Source organism: Pelodiscus sinensis, chromosome 19, assembly GCF_052426305.1.
Source record: "Pelodiscus sinensis isolate ZL-2025 chromosome 19, ASM5242630v1, whole genome shotgun sequence".
NCBI lineage: Eukaryota > Metazoa > Chordata > Testudines > Trionychidae > Pelodiscus > Pelodiscus sinensis.
In genome coordinates, this window is record NC_143070.1 from 4,174,351 (window position 1) to 4,198,090 (window position 23,740).

General features: G+C 51.0%; 1 protein-coding gene across 1 annotated transcript; it reads right to left on the reverse strand.

Annotated features, from left to right (window-relative positions):
• Positions 1–607: 607 nt before the first annotated feature.
• LOC142823096 (killer cell lectin-like receptor subfamily B member 1B allele C) lies at positions 608–23,022 on the reverse strand. The gene is made up of 6 exons (XM_089771765.1): positions 22,938–23,022; positions 20,708–20,803; positions 7,405–7,581; positions 5,922–6,076; positions 2,592–2,704; positions 608–1,174 (listed from the first exon to the last, which is right to left on the reverse strand). Exons 1-6 carry the CDS (start codon positions 23,020–23,022, stop codon positions 1,051–1,053), a joined length of 750 nt encoding a protein of 249 aa, XP_089627891.1. The 3' UTR covers positions 608–1,050.
• Between the last annotated feature and the right edge of the window lie 718 nt (positions 23,023–23,740).

A 23,740-nucleotide genomic window follows, 5' to 3' on the forward strand; every position in this document is an offset into this window, starting at 1 on the left:
TGTTGTGAAGGTCAGGGCTTTAACAGGGTTCCAAAAGGAGCTAGATAAATTAATGGAGGATAAGTCCATTGACAGCTATTAGCCAGGAAGGGTAGGGTCTGTCCTTAGCCTCTGTTTGCAGAAGGTGGGAATGGGGTGATGGGAGGGGTCACTGGATGTTCCCTTTTCTGTTCACTCACTCTGGGGCACCTGGAATTGGCCACTGTGGGCAGACAGGACTCTGGGCTGGAGGGACCTTTGGTCTGACCTAGTCTGGCTTCTCTTATGTTCTTTCTCTCCTTAGCTGCTGGGCCAGAGTTCATTAGTCTCCAGCTCTCTCTATCATGCCCCCTTCAGTGCCACAGAGCACCCCAACGCGCCTCCTCCAGCAGAGACAGAAACGCCAGAGAGCATCAGGTGGCACACAGGGAAAGGTTCCATTTGGGATTATGGGCGAAGCAGGGGGAAGGTTCTTCATAAATCCCTCGCAAGGGGGGGCAGGAAATCGGGCAACACATCTGTGTGGTGAAGCTTTGAGCTGGTAGAGACTGAGGCAGCTGAGACCACATCATTAGTGACAGGAGTTAACGATCCATTGGGGCAGAGAGGTGTCATGTCACAGGCTGGATGGGAGCAATGGAGGGGCTGGGGAACAGAGCTGAGAGTGGGACCTGACAGCGGTGCTAGGAAATTCATCAGGAGTGAAATACAGACACACTGGAGCTGGGCTGATATACGTAAGCTGGGCCCTAGGGCAGACTCTTCTCTCCCCATCCAAAGGGTAGCAGGGGGGTTAGGGATAAATGTCCCCAGGGCTGTGCAGAGCCTGACACCCTATGGCCCAGCACTACCCTGGCAGCGCTGTCCCACCCTTGCTGCAATAGACAGAGCTGGAGCCTGGAATGGCTTCTACAGGCTGAGGCAGGTTCTGGGAGCCAGGATCCCTGGGTTCCATATCCCACTTTGCCAGTTCTCGGTGTGAATTGGAGAGGTCAGTATCTCTGACTCGGTTTCCCCAGGTGTGACACAGGGATAACGGAGCCACGCTGTGAGGTTTCCTCCGTGCCCCGCTCAGAGCTGGACAGCCTCTCGCTGGCAAATCCACTGGAATCCAGAGATGCAGCTTCGTGAATTAAGCTGATTCCCATTCAGTGCTCCACAGTTGTTCTCCTCAGTTGGGTCTGACACCGGGAGCCTGTGGGACAAAGGAGAGGGCCCCTGTCAGCACCTGTGGGACCAACACATTCACTCAGCAGCGGCTCTTCCCTGTGCTAATGGGATCCACAGTCGCCCTGTCCTCCCTCCAGCTCTGCCCTGGGGCCTGCCCCTCCCCACCACTGCCAGGGCCTGGCCAAGGGCTCTAGCTGCCTCTCTCTGCCCAGGGACTTGCTCTGTGGCTCCCCCTCGGCAGTGCCAATGTTGCTCTGTGTCTTCCTCTCCCCTATTCCACTCTGGGGGATCCCAGGGCTCTGGCCTGGCCCCTTTGCTGTGCTCCCTCCATATCCCGTCTAACAACAACCTCGGCATCACCCCACACCGAACATCCCCCTCTTCCTCTGCTCCCACCCTATCCACGTCCCAGTGGTTCTCCAAGGCTGTGTCTACACTGGGCCACTTATTCCAGAAAATCAGCCGCTTTTCCGGAATAACTTGCCAGCTGTCTACACTGGCCCCTTGAATTTCCGGAAAAGCACTGACGATCTACTGTAAGAAATCAGCCGCTTTTCCGGAAATACTATGCTGCTCCCATTTGGGCAAAAGTCCTTATTCCGGAAAACTGTTCCGGAAAAGGGCCAGTGTAGACAGCACAGTAGTGTTTTCCGTAAAAAAAGCCCCGATCGTGAAAATGACAATCAGGGCTTTTTTGCGGAAAAGCGCGTCTACATTGGCCACGGACGCTTTTCCGGAAAAAGTGCTTTTCCGGAAAAGCATCCTGCCAATGTAGATGCGCTTTTTCTGGAAATACTTATAACGGAAACCTGTTCCGTTTTAAGCATTTCCGGAAAAGGGTGCCAGTGTAGACGTAGCCAAGTGTGATCTGCAACCACCTGCCAGGTGGGCCGCAGGCTCGAGGTTCATTGGCCCCATGAAGTGCGGAGCCTCCTGCTTCCCCACAAGGTTGAAGCATTAGTACCAGTTTCCCAATGCCGAGGGCGGGGAGGGAGCCTCATGGGCTGGATCCTGCTTGTGGGCACAGGAAGTGGCTCCGCGCACCCCGCTGCTCCCATTGGCCAAAATCATGACTAATGGGAGGGCCAGGGAACATGATGCCAGGTAAGTGCCCCCCAGCCTCCTCATGCCCAAATGTAACAACCCCACCCCCCTCACACCCAGACCTGATACTGCCACCCCCTCATGTCCAGGCTTCCCATCCCAACCCCCCTCATGCCCAGACCTCACACCCTCTTCTGCACTCCACTTCCTGCCCAAACCCTCACCATCAGCCCACTTTTGCACTCAACCTCCCACCCAGATTCCCCACCCCCCATCCCCACCCTGTCCTGCATCCTAAGCTGGTTGGCTGGTGGTCCAAGGAAAGGTCTGTGTTGAGCAGGGTGGGTCATGGGCCAAAAAGGGAACCACTGGCCTGTCCCCAGCATGGGATCACTCACCGGGACTGATCCAGCCGGGAGCCATTCACCCAGGTCCAGGCCTTCTCCGCGGAGGGATAAGACAGTCCCACCCAGAAGTGAGCGCTGCCTTGAGTCAGGTTCTTTATGAACTCCTGCAGGGAGAGTGTGACAGGCAGCTGGGGACCAGAATGTTCTCGCATGCCCAAGTCATCATCAACTTCAGCACCAGAACTATGGGCTGCGTATCTAGCAATCCTAGTATAGACTCCTTGTACAGCCATCTGTCCATCCATCCATTGGTACGTCGGTCTGTCCATCTTTCTAGCTGTCCGTCCACCTACATCTCTCTTTCTCGCTCTCCCTCCATGTAGAGGCACCATGAGATTTCAGGAACCCAATTATCCTCAATCTCCTGGGCTATGTCTAGACTGGCATGATTTTCCGGAAATGCTTTTAACGGAAAAGTTTTCCATTAAAAGCATTGGAAAAGAGCGTCTAGATTGGCACGGACGCTTTTCCGCAAAAGCACTTTTTGTGAAAAAGCGTCTGTGCCAATCTAGACATGCTTTTTTGCGGAAAACAAATCTGAGCTGTCTACACTGGCCCTTTTGCGCAAAAGTTTTGCTCAAAAGGACTTTTGCCCGAACGGGAGCAGCGTCGTATTTCCTCAAGAAGCACTGACAATCTTACATGAGATCGTCAGTGGTCTTGCGGAAATTCAAGCGGCCAGTGTAGACAGCTGGCAAGTTTTTCCGGAAAAGCGGCTGATTTTGCGGAAAAACTGGCCAGTCTAGACACAACCCAGGTGCCCTGTGCAGCAGCGTGGTGTGGATGCAGAAGCACCAACTCCAGCAGCCAGCCCCATGCCCCAGCCAGCCCCACTACAGTCTGCGCCCATCAGGGCCATCCTTGGGGGATGCCAGGCTCTGCCCCTCCTGACCCCCATTTCAGCCTTTAGCCCCCAGTCCCCTCCCACAACTGACACGGCCTGGGGGATTAGCGGGGGCCTGACACTGGCCCCCCCTTAGTTACTAGTTGTGATGGGAAGTGGAGCAACCCTCCCACACCACACTGCTGTGCTAGCTCCCAGCTGTGTTGCTCTCCTTCAGGCACCAGTAAATGGGAGGCGGTTCTGCCCTGTCCCCAACTATTTCTTCTAAGTGATGTAGCTGGGAGCCCAGAGAGCAGGGTGGGCTGAAGTTCCCGCTGCCTCCCTGCCCTGCTCTTGCCTCCTGTAGAATCATAGAATCATAGAATACTAGGACTAGAAGGGACCTCGAGAGGTCATCGAGTCCAGCCCCCCGCCCTCATGGCAGGACCAAATACTATCTAGACCATCCCTGATAGACATTTATCTAACCTGCTCTTCAATATTTCTACAGATGGGGATTCCACAACCTCCCTGGGCAATTTATTCCAGTGTTTCACCACCCTGACAGGAACTTTTTCCTAACTTTTTCCTAACTGTAGCTATGGGACTGCCCCCCACAGCTCCTGCACCCACAGCTCCCCCCCCCCATGGAACAGCCACACCCCCCAGCCCCCAGGCAGGGAAGTGCAGGTGCTTGGGCTGCGCAGGGCTCAGGACTGGTAGGGACTCCCCATCTCTCTCCCTCATGCACCTGGCCCCTCTGTCCCAGCTGAGCTGGGTTTGGCACACACAGAAAGGGGAATAGTGATAGAAATGTAGCCGTGTTAGTCTGGTGTGGCTGAAACAAAAAACAGGACTATGTAGCACTTTAAAGACTAACAAGATGGTTTATTAGGTGATGAGCTTTCGTGGGCCAGACCCACTTCCTCAGATCAAATAGTGGAAGAAAATTGGCACAACCATATATACCAAAGGATACAGTTAAAAAAATGAACACATATGAAAAGGACAAATCACATTTCAGAACAGAAGGGGGATGCGGGAGGCGGGGGGGAGGAGGAGGAGAAGGTAAGTGTCTGTGAGCTAATGGTATTAGAGATGATAATTGGGGAGGCTATCTTTGTATTGGGTATTCGTCTGGCTCTTTCAATTTGCTTTTTTATTTCTCCAGGTGGGTAGTTGAGGTTTATAAATGCTTGGTAGAGATCCTGAAGTTCTACCAAGCATTTATAAACCTCAACTACCCACCCGGAGAAATAAAAAAGCAAATTGAAAGAGCCAGATGAATACCTAGAAACCATCTACTGCAAGACAGACCCAAGAAAACCAACAATAGAACACCACTTGTCATCACCTACAGCCCCCAACTTAAACCTGTCCAACACATTATCAATAAACTACAGCCTATACTGGAACAGGATACTAAACTCCAAGAGGCTCTGGGAGACAGACCCATAGTCTCCTATAGACAACCACCTAACCTCAAGATGATTCTTACCAACCACCACAGGACATACCACACTAATACCAACCCTGGTACCTTCCCTTGCAACAAACCCCGTTGCCAGCTTTATCCACATATTCACTCTGCTGATACCATTATTGGACCTAACCAAGTGAGTTATAAGATCAAGAACACATATTCCTGCGCATCCAGAAATATAATTTATGCTATCATGTGCCAAAAGTGTCCGTCTGCTATGTACATTGGACAAACGTCTCAGACACTTCGCCAAAGGATCAATGTCCACAAAACAGATATCAGACAGGATCACAAAGAAAAAACAATTTCTTGCCATTTCAACCAGAAAGGACACTCTCTCAATGACTTAATTACCTGCATCCTGCTTCAGAAGCCTTTTAAATCTGCACTTGAAAGGGAATCCTCTGAACTGGCATTCATGCTAAAATTCGACACACTACGCGGGGGGCTCAACAAAGACTCTGGCTATCTTACCCATTACCAGGATAGCTTCCCCAATTATCACCTCTAATATCATTAGCTCACAGACACTTACCTTCCCCCCCCCCCCGCCTCCCGCATCCCCCTTCTGTTCTGAAATGTGATTTGTCCTTTTCATATGTGTTCATTTTTTTAACTGTATCCTTTGGTATCTATGGTTGTGACTATTTTCTTCCACTATTTGATCTGAGGAAGTGGGTCTGGCCCAGGAAAGCTCATCACCTAATAAACCATCTTGTTAGTCTTTAAAGTGCTGCATAGTCCTGTCTTTTGTTACAGAAAGGGGAGGGTGACAATGGCTTACAGCTGCCTCTATCCCCTGTCCTGATCCTGGGGCTAGTGAGTCTGGGATTGTCTAAGTCGCCTAGGAGTCTGAACCCTCCCACACCCCATTATTAATATTAATGGGAACAGGGACCTCCAAATCCCCATGGCAACTGTGAAATTCTCAGCACCAAAGTGCATCTGGCAACCCCCCCACCCCCGATTCTGTGCCCAGGGCCCAGCCCCACCCGGGTGTTATCGGCCCCTTTACCAGCTCCTCCCGGTCCCGGATCACCAGCAGCTGGGAGCCCCTCGCGGTGCAGTCGCTGCAGCTCTCGCTCCAAATTTTACTTTCTGTGGAGACCCAGTAGCACTTGTCCCCGCGCAGGCGCCAGTCCGAGGGGCAGAGTTTGCACCCGGAGCCCCCTGCAGAGAGACGGGCGCCATTAGTGCTCTGAGACTCATTCCTGGCTACTCCCTTCCTGTGACTGTGCCAGGGCTGGGGATAAAATAGGTTTGAGTCCCTTTGTGCTCTCTGAAATCTGGGGCTGAGCTCTGCCAGGCTCCAGGGGGCAAATTACAACAGCCTTGGGCTCCTCTACCTTATCCTTTGCTCCCATATGGGCCATGAACAATAGAGAAAACCCACAGGCTATGCTACACTGCAGGCTTTTTGCGTAAGAACAACTGTTCTTGCACAAACACTTGCAGAGCGTCTACACTGCACACACTTCCTTCCACAAGTACATTTACAGTAAAGCGTCAGAACAGAGGGATTCTTGCGCAAGAGTTATTCCTCTCCCTACAAGGAATAAGCCCTTTTGCGTAAAAGCTCTCGCACAAGAAGGCAGTGTGGACAAGCAACATGGGTCTCTTGCACAAGAAACCCCTATGGCTACAATGGCCAGCGGAGCTTTCTTTGCAAGAGAGCATCCATACTGCCATGGATGCTCTTGTGCAAAAGCATATGGCCGTGTGGACGTGTTCTTGTGCACGACCTTTTGCACAAGAACTCCTGCGCAAAACAGTTCTTGCGCAAGAAGCCTACTGTGACTATGGACGTAGCCTCAATGCACAAGGTTCTAGCCACGGTCTCTAATGTGCCCTTACTTTTGGGGCTGGGAAGAGGGTGATGTGCAGTGATCCCTGTAAGCGGAGCCTTCGGGTGAGCACGCAGGAGAGATTCAAATGCCAGTCAGCACGTATTTCTAATGGTGGTGCACATCCACGTATGCCTCAGTGCACAGAACATGCACATGAAGCCTAAGTACCCATGTTAACAAGCCTTTGCACTGCCAGAGTGGCCTAGAAGGAGTAACGGGGAGGCAGGCGTGGTGTTAAACTGGGAACAGCAGGGAAGGCTGGGACCCAGGGATGATGTAAAATGGGTGGGACCTAGATGCCAGGGAATATGGCGGGTGGAACCATAAGACCGTGTCTCTAATGAGTTTTGACCCCTCCTCCCACCCCCTCCCTCCACACACACACTTAAAAAAGCAGATCACTTTGTATAACAGTTATTTAATTCTTCCTGGCTGGGTATTACTCTGAATGGCCACTAGGTGTCGCTGCCCCACAGCCAGGCCCACCTGAGGCAGGTACATTCCTAGCCTGTTACCAAGCAGGGTTGGGGACTAGATCAGTGCCAGCCAGCAGGAGGCGGTGTTTCCCTGCCCTACAGGATCCCCACAACCTGGGTTCTCACTGGCAGTGCCTAGGGGTGGGCAGCTAAAACACACATGAGCTGGGGTTACCTGCTAAGCTGGACTGGGCCAGGGGGCACAGCTGGGATCGGACATGCTCCAGGCAGGTGCTGTAGGCTGCTGTGCTGGGGTCCGTGCTCCCAGGGGTTGTCGCTGTATCTCTGATCCCAGCTCCGTCGCTCTCAGAGGCTGCCGGGGGCTGCCTCTTCTGGGATACCAAGTGGGAGACTGCAAAGCAGCATGGAGGGGAATGATGGTAATAGGTCCGTGTCACAGGAGGTTGTTAGGTGGAAGGAGGGGCAGAGTCCTGTGCAGAGACAGAGCCTGACCCAAAGCATATCATAAGAACATAAGAACGGCCGGACTGGGTCAGACCAAAGGTCCATCTAGCCCAGTAGCCTGTCTGCCGACAGTGGCCAGCACCAGGTGCCCCGGAGGGGGTGGACTGAAGACAATGATCAATTTGTTTTGTGCCATCCATCTCCAGCCTCTGACAAACAGGCCAGGGACACCATTTCATACCCTGGCTAATAGCCTTTTATGGACCTAACCTCCAGGAAATTATCTAGCTTCTCTTTAAACTGTTATAGTCCTAGCCTTCACAGCCTCCTCTGGCAAGGAGTTCCACAGGTTGACTACACGCTGTGTGAAGAAAAACTTTCTTTTATTAGTTTTAAACCTGCTACCCATTAATTTCATTTGGTGTCCTCTAGCTCTTCTATTATGGGTACTAATAAATAACTTTTCTTTATTCACCCTCTCCACACCACTCATGATTTTATAGACCTCTATCCTATCCCCCCTCCGTCTCCTCTTTTCTAAACTGAAAAGTCCCAGTCACTTTAACCTCTCCTCATATGGGACCTGTTCCAAACCCCTAATCATTTTAGTTGCCCTTTTCTGAACCCTTTCCAAGGCCAAAATATCTTGAGGTGAGGAGACCACATCTGTATGCTGTACTCAAGATATGGGCGTACCATAGTTCCTACAGCTAATCCGAAGCCTAATCCGAACTAGCTAGTCCATGCCGCATGTAGCCGCGCGGCACGGGGTCCGACCTAGCCGGCATTTAAAAATGACGCCGGCCGGCTTTATGCAAATGAAGCCCGGGAAATTCAAATCCCGGGCTTCATTTGCAACTCCGTATGACTACATTCCCCCCCCTAGTTCGAACGAGGGGGGTAGTGTAGACATACCCTAAGATAGTCTGTGTCTTATTTTCTATCACTTTCTTAATAATTCCTAGCATCCTATTTGCCTTTTTGACCGCCGCTGTACTCTGTGTGGAAGTTTTCAGAGAACTGTCCACGATAACTCCAAGATCTCTTTCCTGATTTGTCAGAGCCAAATTAGCCCCCATCATACTGTACGTATAGTTGGGGTTATTTTTCCCGATGTGCATTACTTTACACTTATCCACATTAAATTTCATTTGCCATTTTGTTGCCCAATCACTGGGTTTGGTGAGATCTTTTTGGAGTCCCTCACAGTCTGCTTCTGTCTTGACTATCCTAAACAGTTTGGTTTCATCCGCAAACTTTACCACCTCACTGCTTACCCCTTTCTCCAGATCATTTATGAATAAGGTGAACAGGACTGGTCCCAGGACTGACCCTTGGGGGACACCACTAGTTACCCCTCTTCATTCTGAAAATTTACCATTTATTCCTACCCTTTGTTTCCTGTCTTTTAACCAGTTCTAAATCCAAGAAAGGACCTTCCCTCTTATCCCATGGCCATGTAATTTACACAAGAGCCTTTGGTGAGGGACCTTGTCAAAGGCTTTCTGAAAATCTAAGTATATTATATCTACTGGATCCCCCTTGTCTGCATGTTTGTTAACCCCTTCAAAGAACTCTAATAGATTAGTAAGACAGGATTTCCCTTTACAGAAACCATGCTGACTTCTGTCCAACAAATTATGTTCTTCTACATGCTTCACAATTTTATTCTTTACTATTGTTTCGACTAATTTGCCCGGTACTGAAGTTAGACTTACCGGTCTGTAATTGCCAGGATCGCCTCTAGAGCCCTTTTAAATATTGGTGTCACGTTGGCTACCTTCCAGTCATTAGGTATGGAAGCCGATTTAAAGGATAGGTTACAAACCACAGATAATAGCTCAGCAATTTCCCATTTTAGTTCTTTTAGAACCCTTGGATGAATGCCATCCGGTCCCCGAGATTTGTTTTTCTATTTGTTACAAACCCTCCTCTAATGACACTTCAATCCGGGACAGTTCCTCAGATTCATCACCCACAAAGGACGGTGCAGATTTGAGAATCTCCCCAACGTCCTCAGCTGTGAAGACTGAAGCAAAGAAATCATTTAGTTTCTCCGCAATGGCTTTATCGTCCTTGATCGTTCCTTTTATATCTCAATCGTCTAGGGGACCCACAGGATTTTTAGCAGGCTTCCTGCTTCTAATGTACTTAAAAAACATTTTGTTATTTCTTTTTGAGTTTTTGGCTAGCTGTTCCTCAAAATCTTTTTTTGCTTTTCTTATTACATGTTTACACTTGATTTGACAGTGTTTATGTTCCTTTCTATTTATCTCACTAGGATTGGACTTCCACTTCTTAAAATATACCTTTTTGTCCCTCACTGCTTCTTTTACATGGTGGTTAAGGTCTCAGGCAGCCCTGATGGAACATGGCCCCCAGAAGTGGCTGGGATTGAAAAATCAGCTTGGGTTGGTGCCTAAATCCCTTTGGACCTTTTTTCCAAACCCAGCCTATGTTTGCAGGTGTCTAAATTGTTACCCACCACTCACCTCCACAGTGTCAGAGCACCTCAAAATCTGACCAGATTTAGCCTCCCAACGCCACGTGAGACACGGCACAGGGCTGTTACCACCATTGTGTGGCTGGAGAAACTGAGGCACAAAGTGCCCGGAGGTGATGGGGACCTGCCTGGGGTCCATGCTCGGGACAAACCATGTGAGCTGCCCCTCTAGGACTGTAGGTTCAATACAGTATAGCCCACCTCACCCTGTGTCATGCCTCAGAGGAGGGGCCAGAATGCACCTGAGCTGGGGCGTGAGATCGCACAGGAAGCTGAGGGGCTGGGCTGCAGCTGTGTGGGTGTCAGGCTGGTGGTCAGAGTGTCTCGTGTCAGGGGCTTCCTGCTGCTACAGACATTGCGTTGCTCACAGACGTGCTTGCAGGTGCAGACATGCTCCCCTCCCCCCTCTAATGCTCCCACCCCCAAAAAGACAAAACCTTCTTTTTGCAGATCAGGGCCCCTCACTATGTCTCCATTGGTGCATCTCTCTCACTCTCTGGCTGCTGTGTGTCTTTGCTAGAGTAAAACAAATCACCGAACTTCTAATATTTCAGACTTTGACTTTTCATACCAATTTGGGACAAAAACAAAGCATCAAAAACTTGTTTGTGGAGGGGAAAAAAAAAATCAATGACAGCATTGGCTGAGGTGCTGCAATGCCTCATGGGAGTTGTAGTCTGGAGCCTTGTGGTATCATTCCCCTGTAGGTGCAGACTCTGGCTGTGTCTACACTACAAAGAAAAGCTCTGCACTGTAGACATAGCCTCTATGGCTGGGCTAGAAGGAAGTTTTTTGTAAAGCACAAAACCTCAGAGTTACAACCCCCTTGTAAATTTTCCTGTAACTTTAAAAGTCTCAGAGGAGTAGCCATGTTAGTGTGTAATTTACAAAAAAGTGTAAAATGAGTGGTCCTGTAGCTCTCAGAGGCTAACAAATAAAGATATAGTCTCGTGAGCTTTTGTGGGCATAACCTACCCTTCACTGCTAGCAGAGTCTCAGAGGTCTCAGAGGTCTGGAGGTGGCATGGGGTAGGGACAGACCTGCCTCAGCCTCACCGTGCCATTCACCTTTAGCTAACTATGGTACGTTCCACCTGGCAGGAGGCCACACGCTAACTCCCAGGCCCCTCCTGTAGCCAACACTCATGTCCCTTCCTGCACCCCAACCCTCTGCCCTGACCCCCCTCCCAGAACCAGCACCCTGCACCCCTGTCCTAGCCCTGACCGTCCTCCCACAGCAAGCACCCCATACCTCTTCTAGCACCCCAAATCTCTGCCCCAGTCCAGTGAAAATGAGGGAGGGAGAGAGGGGGAATAGATTGAGTAGGGTGGGATTTTTGGGGGGGGGGCGGTTAGATTTTGGATTGCCCTTCAATTCAAAAAATGATCTTGGGTATAAAAATGTTAGGATGTGTCTACGCTATAGGGTTTTGTCGACAAAAGTGGACTTTTGTCGACAAAACTATACCTGTGTCCACACTGCCTTTGAGTTATGTCGACATAACGTCGACAAAACTCAGCAGTTTTGTCGACGTATGTAAACCTCATTCTACGAGGAATAATGCCTTTTGTCAACAGAGTTCTGTCGACAGAAGACGTTATTGCATCTACACTGTCCTTTGCGTCCACACTGTTATGTCGACAAAGCGGCTTGCTTTGTCGACAGAACTGGCTGTAGTCTAGACGTTCTTTGTCAACAGAAGCTTTGTCGACAGTATCTGTTGACAAAACTTCTGTCGACAAAACCCTGTAGTCTAGACATACCCTTAGGCTGTGTCTAGACTACATGCCTCTGTCGTCAGAGGCATGTAGATTAGACACATAGGCAAAGTCAAATGAAGCTGCGATTTAAATGATTGCGGCTTCATTTAAATTTACGTGGCTGCCGTGCTGAGCCGACAAACAGCTGATCAGCTGTTTGTCCACTCAGCGTGCTAGTCTGGACGCTCCCCTGCCGACATCAAAGCCCTTTGTCGGCAGCCCCGTTATTCCTCGTGGGATGAGGTTTACCGGGGCTGCCGACAAAGGGCTTTGATGTCGGCAGGGGAACGTCCAGACTAGCGCGCTGAGCGGACAAACAGCTGATCAGCTGTTTGTCGGTTCAGCGCGGCAGCCATGTAAATTTAAATGAAGCCGTGATCATTTAAATCGTGGCTTCATTTGCCTTTGCCAAAACAACAAATCTACATGGCTCCATGTAGTTTAGACGTAACCTTAGAGACCACGGCCTGACACTCGTGTGTGTGTGTGTGTGTGTGTGTGTGTGTAAGCAAATATTTGGATGAAACTTCCTAATTTGAAAATATTAATGTAACTTTGAAGTTATTTTTTTAACAGAAAAATATTGATGGAACTTTCACACAATTCTCCCCACGTCCGTGTCTTCAGCCAACTGTGGAGCTTTTGATCCTCTGAACTTCATAATTTAGGGAATATTTAAAATTTGTAAAAGGGAATGACAATTGTTTTCCTAATATATCCATAAAATCCCCCCTTATTTATAACCAGTTCCAGTGTGGGCCTGGATATGTCTAGTTATCCCTCAAGCTCTATGCATGCACACCCATCTCTCTGCATATCTACTTGTCTCTCTTACAGCCAAGCACGTTGCGGTACCAGGAGGGCCATCAGCCAGCGGGAAGGACAGGACAGGCCGGACTATTCACTGACAGACTCACACAGACATACAGCGCTGGCAGCTACTCACCCCACACACCCAGCGTTATCACAGCGACCAACAGCACCGCGCTCCCAGCCCATCCGCCCCACAGCACCGTGTGGCGCCACCGAGGGCTCTGGGCACCTGCAGGAACCAACCATGGGTGACAGACTATCGGGACCCAACCATGCAACACTGTTTGCAAGAGAAATGCAGCCCTGATCTCATGGTAGGGGCAGAAACCCATGCCCCGATGGGGGCGGTTATTACACGAGCAAGGCTCGTCTGCTCCCCGCTCATCTTGTTTTCCTCTGCAGCCCAGGCCGGGAAGGCTGGGGTGCTGCCTGTTGTTTGCAAAGGCAACAGGGATGTGTCTCTGTGTGTGTAATTTTGGCCATTTTCTTCAAACTGCGCAGTAGTATTGGCACTCTCTCCATCTTTTACAGTCCCCACAGTTTTCAATGAAACTCCCCCCAGCCTTTTAATCCCACCCCACCTGTGTGTCTTGTGGGTCAGGTTCTCTGTGTGCGTGGCTGCCTTGTTCTAAGCCGGTATCTGTTGTGCTCAGTGTGTCAGGAGCCAGGGCATGAGACGCTGTGATGGAGAGACACACGGCCCCAAGTTACAGGGAGGGCAAATCCTGGGGTTCATCCCCAGCTGTGGGTGGAGGCCAGTCCAGAGAGCAGCCATAGCTCAGTCCAACCAGAAGGGCAAAACCAATAGCCTCCGCCCCTGCTCTCACACGGGACGGGCAAGGTGCAGGTGGGGTTAGGGTTAGGGTTAGGGTTAGGGGCAGTGGCTTGTGCTGGTCCTACCGAAAGTTCTGCGCCATGTGCCAGGGCTATTAGCAGTCGCTCTGTGCATGCGCCAGGTGGGAACAGCAGCTTCTCCCTCCCTCTGCTGAGATGCTGCCCTAATTAGAATGGGGGAGGAACTGGGAGGGAGGCTGACTCGGAGGGAGGCGGGGAGCATTGCGGTTAGAGCAGACGGGTGCCTGGCTCTGGGGGAGGGGCACTGGGGTTAGAGCCGGAGGGCTGAGGGTGCCTGGCTCTGGTGGACAGGGATTGGGGGTTTAGCAGGAGGGCTGGTGGTGCCTGGCTCTGGGGGAGAGGAGAGGAGGAGCAGCAAGCAACTAGGCGTTAGAATTTCTGGTTTCTCTCCTTTCCCGACGGCCGGCAATGGGGTCTGGAGTTCAGGGCTTCCAGTCTCAGCTCTGTGAGGACTCTGGGGGCTGGTCCTTGGCTGGGCAGGTAGGGGAAAGAATTGATTCTGGGAAGTAGGATTCCTGGGTTCCTCTCCTAGCCATGCCCCTGCATTTCCCCTTGTCCACAGGCCAGTCTCTCCCTTGTCTGGGCCTCAGTTTTCCCCTTGCCCCCACCTTGGAGATCCTGGGACGCAAAACTCCTGTTTCCCTTCTCTGTTGTGTGCGTAGATGCTGAGGGATCAGACCTCAAATCCTGCACTGCTGTCTGCCCACATGGCTAATCCAGCCCTCGTGCAACCCAGGGTGGTGAGTTCAATCCTTGCAGAGGCCGCTTAGGGATTTGGGGCAAAAAATTGTCCGGGATAGTACTTGGTCCTGCTGTGAAGGCAGGGGACTGGACTCGATGACCTTTCAAGGCCCCTTCCAGTTCTAGGAGATAGGCAATGCAAACTCACCCCCTGCCCCTGCCGTGCTGTGAGCCCTCCTGGGAGTGGCAGCCTACGCCCTGACCCGGCTGCTGGAACATGGAGCCTGCAGGTGGGGAGCAGGGTTTGCGATCTGTACCTTGGATCCTGGCTGGAGGTGGCATGGCCGAGTGGCCTCCCCTGGGCTTTAGGTTCAGCACCGTGTAGCCCTCTTCGTCCTCCATCAGCTCGTCCCCCAGAGAGTGGAGGCAGGGACGGTGCAGCTGGGAGGCTCTCCGAGCTGCATGGGGAGGGGGTGTGAGACCGCACAGGAACTGAGCCATAGTTTGTAGTTGTGTAGCGACAGGCTGATGGACAGGACCTGCAGCCAGAGGGGTTGTTTGCTGCTGCACAAGGTGCCTCGTGTAGCCCCAACAATTCTTAGCCGTTACATGGTTACTAAAATTCTCCCCCTCCCCAGGAGTGGAGCTGGCAGCCAGCTGATACAGAGGTAGCAGCATGTAGGGAAGCAGGCAGGGACCGGTTTATTGGTTGAATAATTATTTGACTAGCCACTAACAACCCTAATATAAGGGCTCATCCCCAGCGGCAATAGGGACAGCCTGCAGGTGCCCTGATACCAGGGTGAGGGGCACAGCCCATTTGTGGAGGTGCTTTTGCCTGCCCCAGTCACTGTAGCATCTGCCTGCCAATGTGGAAGCTGTCACATTTTGATGAACAAGGGGCATGCCTCAGTTTCCCCACTGATTTCAAAAGAATTCAGTTGCTCTTTGGGATAGTCCCTGAGGCTATGTCTAGACTGCAGGCTTCTTTTGGAAGAAGCTTTTCCGGAAGAGATCTGAAAAATCTTCTGAAAGAGAGTGTCTGTACTGCTAAAGTGCATTGAAAAAGCGATCTGCTTTTTCAAAAGATAGTGCCACACGGAATGGACGCTCTCTCGCATGTGAGCTGTTATTGCTGTGCACAGCATGGCTACCAGGGCCATTCTGTGCTTTTTCCTCTTTTCTCTTCTTTCAAAAAACTCCCTTTCCCTGTCCACACACGCCTTTTCCCAAAAGAGTTCTGTCGGAAAAAGGCGTCTTCCTCGTAGAAAGAGGTTTACCAGTGTCGGAAAAACCCTCTGTTCTTTTGATTATCTTTCGAAAGAACATGACTGCGGTGGGGATATAACTGGAGCTTCTTCAGGAATACGGCCGTTTCGCTGAAAAAACTTTGCAGTGTAGACATTGCTATGAACCTATGTGGATCCATAGCCAGTGAACCTATGTGGATCCATAGCAATGCAGCGTCCAAAACAATCCGAGTTTGGATGGAGAGTCAGCAACTGTGTCTTAAGGACAGACAGCCCAAGCAGCCAGACCGACAGAAGCATGGAGTCACCAGAGATATTGGCTCCAGGAAATACAAACTGGGTTGCCCAGTAGGGAGAGAGCTGGAGCCCCAGCAGGTGTGAGGCAGGTGATTTTTGCCAGCATAGACACAGAGCTCAGCTCTGCTTTCCCAGACTAACCAAACGGCCCTCAAAGGCTGCCCCCCAGCTGGCTAATCTACATCAGCTTGGTATGGAAAGGTGGCTGCATCGCTCCCTACAGGGGCGCAGTGTTGACCAGGCACTGGACTCATTAGACCTACTGGGGAGTCAGGCTATGAAAAGGAGTTTACTCACCTTGATAATAACTGATGTTCTTCAAGATGAGTGTCCCCATGGGTGCTCCACATTAGGGGTATGTCTACACTAGCCCCCTAGTTCGAACTAGGGAGGCTAATGTAGGCATTCGAAGTTGCAAATGAAGCCCGGGATTTAAATATCCCACGCTTTCTTTGCATCTTCCCATCCGGGCACCATTTTTAAATCCCCCTACTCTGAACTGACTGCCCGCGGTTAACTCGAACTAAGTCCTTAGTTTGAGTTAACTGTTACACCTCATTCCACGAGGTATAACAGTTAACTTGAACAAAGGACTTAGTTCGAGTTAACGTCTGCTTGCCGTGTGTAGCCACGGGCAGTCAGTTCGGACTGTTTGTACTTGCTGTGAGCAGGTCAATTCCAGGTGAGAGAGCCATCCAGGAGCCATGCCTTCAGGTATAGAGAGTGGAGGTTTGGATGGCGGTCGTGGGAGCCCAGGTGAAGACAGAGATCCCTGATGCAAGGTAAGTGGATCGGTGGGTCACGGGACATCGCCAGTAGGAAGGGAAACCATGGCATGACCATGCTGGTGCTATAAGTATGAGATGAGCCCTGTCCCTCCTTATCTTGTGAACTACTTTATTCAAGAGGAGTATTAGAGGAAACGTGTAGAATGGGTGAGATGTCCATGCGATGAGGTAGGCATCTCCCATTGATCCCTTTCCTACTCCTGCTCTGGAACAGAATAGGGGGCATTGGCTGTTGGTCCTCATGGCAAACAGGTCTATGGTAGCTAGGGTGACCCCACAGGTAGAAGATGTCTGCCAATAGGTGCGGGTTCATTTGCCACTCGTGTATGCCTGGGAGGGCTCTGCTGAGTGCCTCTGCCATTGTATTCAGGGTGCCTGGATGAAGCACGGTGGTGATAATTGTGTTGTATTTGAGGCACCAGGGAGGAATTGGACACATGGGCTAACTCCAGACTGCATCCCGCTGCCGACAGATTCGTTGTTGAATCGAGGCATGCTCCTATAAACTCTACCTTTTGTGTAGGAGAGAGCATTGATTTGGTTTCGTTCACCGGAAGGCCCAAGTGTCGGAATAGGTGTCTAGTAACCGACACAGAACAGCAGGAATTGTTGTGTGAGTGCAATTTGAAGAGGCAGCCAGCAGGGCTGCGCATGTGTGATGCCTGCAGCTGAACAACACATGACCGCTGGTGCACACCTGCTTGGCCTCAGGGACACGGCTACAAAATCTCTGCTCTAAGGCTTGGCAGCGGCGCGCCAATCTAATGTGGAGCACCCCCGGGGACACTGATCTCAAAGAAGAACAAAGGGGTTGCTAGATCCCAAAGGCCCGGTGTTGGAGTCCCAGGGCCGTGAGCCTCACCTATGGCAAAGTGAAGTCCCATAAAGGGAGCACTGCCAGAGACTGCGGAAAAACTTGCAGATAGAGCACAGCCTGTAAATCCCTGACTACCTCCCAGATGGTAACATACAGAGGGAAGGATCTGCAGCCCAATGTGGTGATACTGAGGCATAGAATGAAGAAGAGAGTCACCCAAGGCCACGTCAGAAGTCAGCAGCAGAGACAGATCTCAAGGACCAGTCCACAAGGCCGGCTTCTTTTTCCTAGAATCACCTTGGATCTTCTGCAGTAATTCCCCCAGGAGATCAACCCCCCCGTTGCACTATGAGTGTCACTGCTCTGGGATGTTTTCTAGCCACCACACAGTAGAATTGCCCCTGTCAACTTGGCTCTCTCCCTCTGTGCACAAGCCAGGGGCTAGATGGAGTTTTCACTTCCTTTTATTTATCTGCACTCTACTGCAGGGGTGAGCAAGAGGCAGCTAGCAGGCCGGATGCAGCCCACGGTCGCCTCGCAAGCACCCTCGCTACACAGCAAATGCAACCACTTTAAACAGCAGGCTGCTAATTGCTTTGCAACCTGGGCAGGGAGAAGAAAGCTTTACACGCTGTCCCCGCCCCCTAGCAAAATCTCCGAGCTCCCATTGGCCTGGCCAGTAGGAGCTGAGAGATTTTACTGAAGGCAGGGGCAACAAATGAAACCTCCTCCCTGTGCAGGAGCAGAGCTAGGGTATGTCTACACTACCCCGCTAGTTCGAACTAGCGGGGTAATGTATGCATACCGCACTTGCTAATGAAGCCCGGGATTTGAATTTCCCGGGCTTCATTAGCATAAGCGGGGAGCCGCCATTTTTAAATCCCCGCTGCTTCGAACCCCGTGCATCGCGGCTACACGGGGCTCGAACTAGGTAGTTCGGACTAGGGTCCTATTCCGAACTACCGTTACTCCTCGTGAAACGAGGTGTACCGGTAGTTCGGAATAGGCACCCTAGTCCGAACTACCTAGTTCGAGCCCCGTGTAGCCGCGCTACACGGGGTTCGAAGCAGCGGGGATTTAAAAATGGCGGCTCCCCGCTTATGCTAATGAAGCCCGGGAAATTCAAATCCCGGGCTTCATTAGCAAGTGCGGTATGCATACATTACCCTCCTAGTTCGAACTAGGAGGGTAGTGTAGACATACCCCTAGATAGAGCAGCCCACCCAGCTCTCAGGCTTGCAGCCTGTCTCAGATTCTTGCAGGGCTGCTGGCTGGGAGCTGTGTAGGTAAGCCTCCCAGCCAGAGCCTGCCTCTGGCACCCCACTCTCTCTCCCTCCAACTACCTGCCAAGATCACCACTCCAACGCTCTGTACCCCCTCTCCCCACCTCCTCCAGGTCACAGCTCCCTCCTAGATCCCGCACTCTTTCCTACACGCCTCCCCAAGGCCAAAATCTTTTCCTGAACCCGTAACCCCTCCCTGAGCCTGCACCCCATTCCCTTGCCCCACATCACCACCCAACCTCTCTGAACCCCTTTCCCCCCTTCTTCCAAGGACAGTATTCCCTCCCAGACCCTGCACCCCCTCCTACATCCCTTCCCCGGCCAAAATCCTTTCCTGAACCCATAATCCCTCCTGGACCCTGCTCTCCAAGTCCCTGCCTCAAATCACAACCCCCTCCCACACTCAAACTCCCTCTCAGACCCCACACTCCCTCCTGCACCCCAGTCCTCTTCCTCTATCCCAAGCTCCCTTCTGCGTCCCACCTGCCGTGCCAGACCTCGCACCCCTCCATAGAAATGTGGCCCTTGACCACTTACCAAATTCTGGGAGTGGTAAAGATTATTGCCCGCCCCAGTGTAGATTCTATGTCTGGACCACGTCCCCTGGGCTGCCCTGCAGACATGGGACGCCCAAGATGCTCTGCGGCACCAGCCAGAGGGAAGATTTTTCTACAGCAGAACCTCAGAGTTACAAACACATTGATCAGGATTGGCAGGCTCCCTGCACGCCCTAGCCCCCACACCACCGGCCACTCCTGGGAGCTGACAGCATGGCCCCCTGGTCCAGCGTGTGGGGCAGGGCGCAGGTGTCTTGGCGCCCTGTTTCCTCTGCACGTGCTGCCCCCTCAGTTCCCATTGGCTGGGAATGGGGAACTGCGGCCAATGGGAAGATGTGGGAACGGTGCTGGCAAAGAGGAGCAGCATGCAGAGGCACGTGGACCCCCCCCCCCCCCCTGGAGCCACAAGGGCACACTGGCCCCTTGTGAGGGCAGCACGGGGCCAGAGCAGGGAGGAGACCTGCCTCAGTCTTGCTGTGCTGCCTACCTGCAGCTGCCCATGGTAAGTACTGCCCAGTGGGAGGCCACATGTGAGCTGCCAGCACCCTCCTGCAGCCAAGAACCCATGTCCCCCTCCTGCAACCCAACCCTCTGCAGAGCCAGCACCCTGCACCCCTCCTGCACGTCTGCCCCAGCTCTGCCCCTCCTCCCAGAACCAGCACCCCATTCCTCTTCTAGCCCCCCCCAACTCCTTGCCCCAGCCCAGTGAAAATGAGGGAGGGAGAGAGGGGGGGATAGACTGAGTGGGGTGGGGTTTGGGGGAAGGGGCAGGGTAGATTTTTGGGTTGTCCTTAAATTCGGAAAGTGATCTTGGGTATAAAAAGGTTGGAGACCACTGCCTGATGCTGTCAAAACAATTCACCTTCCCGTTTTTTAGTAGTTAATATTTAACGCCGTGCTGTACTGTGTTTGCTTTTTAAATCTGTACTGCTGCCCGATTGTCTACTTCCAGTTCCAAATGAGATGTGTGGTTGGCCATTCAGTGTGTAAGAGAAAGAGAGAGAGGGAGAGACAGTGTAAATATTGGGGTGAAATTTTCTATTTGAAAATGTTAATGTAACTTTCAAGCTTGAAAAAATAGAAAAAAGTTGAAACGTTCACTTAATTCTCCCCACCTCCTTCTATTTTTCAGCCAGCTGTGGTGCTTTTCACATTCTGAACTTCATAATTTAGGGAATATTTACAATTTTGAAAAGAGGGGGGCACGTTTTTTTCTAATATGGCCATAAATTTCCCCCTTATGTATAACCAGTTCCTATGTGTGCCTTGTTATCCCTCTATCCCCGTGCATGCACACTCCTCTTTTTGCCTATCTAATTGTTTCTCTCTTACTGCCAAGTGCTTTGCAGTATCATGATGTGCACCAGCCAGGGGGAGGGTTTCCACAATGGAATTCTGCAGAGATGGGACTGTCCGGGCGATTCACTGATGGATCCACACAAATACACATGGTGCCAGCAGCTACTCACCCCACATCCCCAGCGCTAGCAGAGTGATCACCAGGACAAGGTTTCCAATCCATCCGACCCACAGCGCAGTGCGGTGCCACCGGGGACTCCGGGCACCTGTAAGAACCAACGTCAGGTGAGAAACAATTGGGATCTGTTGTATGAAATATTGTTTCAAAGAAAAATACGGCCTCAAACTCACAGTGTGGGTGGAATCCTATGCCCATATGGAGTTTGTTACATAACTAGGGCCTATCCGCTCACCTTTGTGTTGCCAGATAGTTTCACAAAAAATACCGAAGATGGGGGAGGAAAACCAATACTGGACATCTGGCAACCCTAACGCACCTGCTCATCTTTGCTTTTTTTCTGTAGACCAGTCTGGAATGGCTGGAGAGCTGCCTGTTTTTTATAAAGGCAACGGGGATGAAATTTGGGCCATTTTCTTGAAAATGGGGATTCATATTGGCACTTCCCCCAATTTTTTTACATTTCCCACATTTTAAAAAGAAACCTTCCCCTCTCTTCCTTTTTTTTAATCCCTCACCATATTTGTTTCTTGTTTTTCAGATTCTCTTTCTGTTTGAACACATTGTTCTTAACCATTGTCTTGTGTCCAGTGTATGTAACATCAATTTTCATACCCTAGCCAACACACACAAGCCAGCTGAGTATCCAGGAGGAAATAAAGTTACAAATTGCATGCACCGGTTTAAACGGAATTTGGCCATTGCAAATCTACAGTTTAGAGTCCAAACTATGAACATTCAACTCAACTGTTATTTCCACCTTCCTATCCACCAAAGGCACGGACAAGTGTCTACATACGTTGGAAAGCAAAGGCCTTAGAACGCTACCGGACATTAAATTGAATGAATCTGTAACAAATGCTGGGATGGGTCAAAGTCCAACAACACCTGATCTAAAGTTATCTAGAACAGAATGTGGTGAGTCCCAGGAGGCATGTTAAGAATAAAACAGAACATTGGCTGTGAGCACCAAGAGGAACATGTAAAAGGTCCTAGCAAAGACTCCCTCCAGTGAACAGTCCTGAGAGAAAACTTACGGTGTGTGACAACCCAAAAGACATGCAAAGGGAGGCCCAGGTTAGCCAGAGCTGGAGGAGGCTGTGTCGTAGCCTAAGCCACAGGGGAAGGATTCGGCATCACTAATATTATTTTTGCTTTCCCAGATTTGATTTTCCCAAAGGTTTCCCATTTACAACATTAGTGTCTGGAAACTTTTTCCCATTTGTAAACACCTTTGGTTTGGTGCTTTCTGTTCCCACTGTCAGAATTTAATGGTGATGTTGCACGGCTGAGTTTCATTGGTCATTTCAAACTGACCTTTCAGTCGTGAAGTCACAGAGTCACAGACGCGTGGGGATGGAAGGGACCTCGAGAACTCATCTAGTCCATCTTCCCCTCCCTCAACCGATGCTGAGCCAGGAACAAGTTTGCCTCGGCCTTTATTGAACTGGTCTTTATTTAATCTAGTCTTGAAATCCTCCAGCGGCTGAGAGTCTACAATCTCTCCAGCTGACGTGTTTCAGTGCATAACTCTCTTCACAGTTAGAAAGTTTCCCCTAAAATGTCACCTAAATCTCCCCTGCTGCAAATTAAGTAGGTTACTCTTTATCCCTCCTCCAGCGGCCACAGAGACCAGTTGCTCAACATTTGCTTTGTAACAACTTTTTCCACATTGGAAAACTGGTATCATGCCCCCCTGCCCTGGCCATCTCTTCTCTAGCCGGGACACATCCAGTTCTTTCAACCTATCCTTGCACGTCATGTTTTCAAAGCCTCTTCTAGACTTTTTTCTGTCTTGAGAAGAAGACAAAAAGATCTCACTAACCCTAAATTCATACAATGCCTCCATGGAGGTGTTTGGGCAGGTTTTTATTCTTCTTAGGGGCCCTGGAACCTGAGTCTATCCTGCGACCATCTACAACTCCACAAGCCACCAGCTAGAGCTCGATGGGGCGCAGCTGGAGAAGGTTCGTCTGTTGCAACCTCCTGACTGGTGAATGGTGCACGGACTTTCCCCTCTCCAGGCTCCTGCACCAACAGATCCCCACACAACAGTGAGCTGTGACTGAAAGCTGATCCAGAGTATCCCAGCTACTCTCCAGAGGCCAGAGGGTCTCCCCAGCACAGCCCTGCTCTGGGTCAGGCACTGAGAGCAACAGGCTGCCAAGCAAAATCCACCTTTGGGTTTAACATGAATCCCTCGGGAAATAAAAGCCACTTACCAAGGGGCTGAGCGGAAAGGGGAGCCCTGGAGCCAGGAAAGCCAGAAGGGAGGTTCAGATCCGCATAGACGATCTCCCCTGCCATGGTGCAGACTGCTGAGAAGAGCTCACACACCTGGCTGTGTTGGCAGGACAGACTGCAGTGCGTACGTGCATGAGATTGACCTCACTCCCACACCAGGAAATGTCACCTCTCAGAGAGCGGAATTCCACACCTCACATGCGACTGCAAAGGGTCCCTTCAGAGCGATGGCAGATTAAGTCGTGCAGCCCTAAACCCATGTCACAGGCCTTGAAATGCTGAGACTGGTGCAGTCTTGGGCCAGGGCTTTCAGATGCACCGTTGCAGTTTTAAACGCTAGTCACAGGGGCTAAACTGGCCTGGGAATGAAAAAATCTGGTTTTTAACTTCTGTTCTGACCTGCTGTGTGAATTTGCGCAGGTCTCTTCTTTTCTCTGCATGTTTCTCCTCCTGCTTCATTTCTATTTAGATTGTGAACTATTTGTGATACAGACTCCTTGTGTGTCTGGTCCCTACCCAGCACAATGGGGCCCTGATCTCAGCTGGGGCAGGGACTGTCTCTCACTGTGTGTCTGTTCAGCGCCCAGCACAACGGGGCTCTGATCTCAGCTGTGAATCATCTTCATTTCATTTCATAGAATCATAGAATCCTAGCGCTGGAAGAGACCTCGGGAGAGATTGAGTCCAGCCCCCTACCCAAAGCAGGACCAATCCCAACTCAATCATCTCAGCCAGAGTTTTGTGAACCCGGGACTTAAATACCTCTAGGGATGGAGATTCC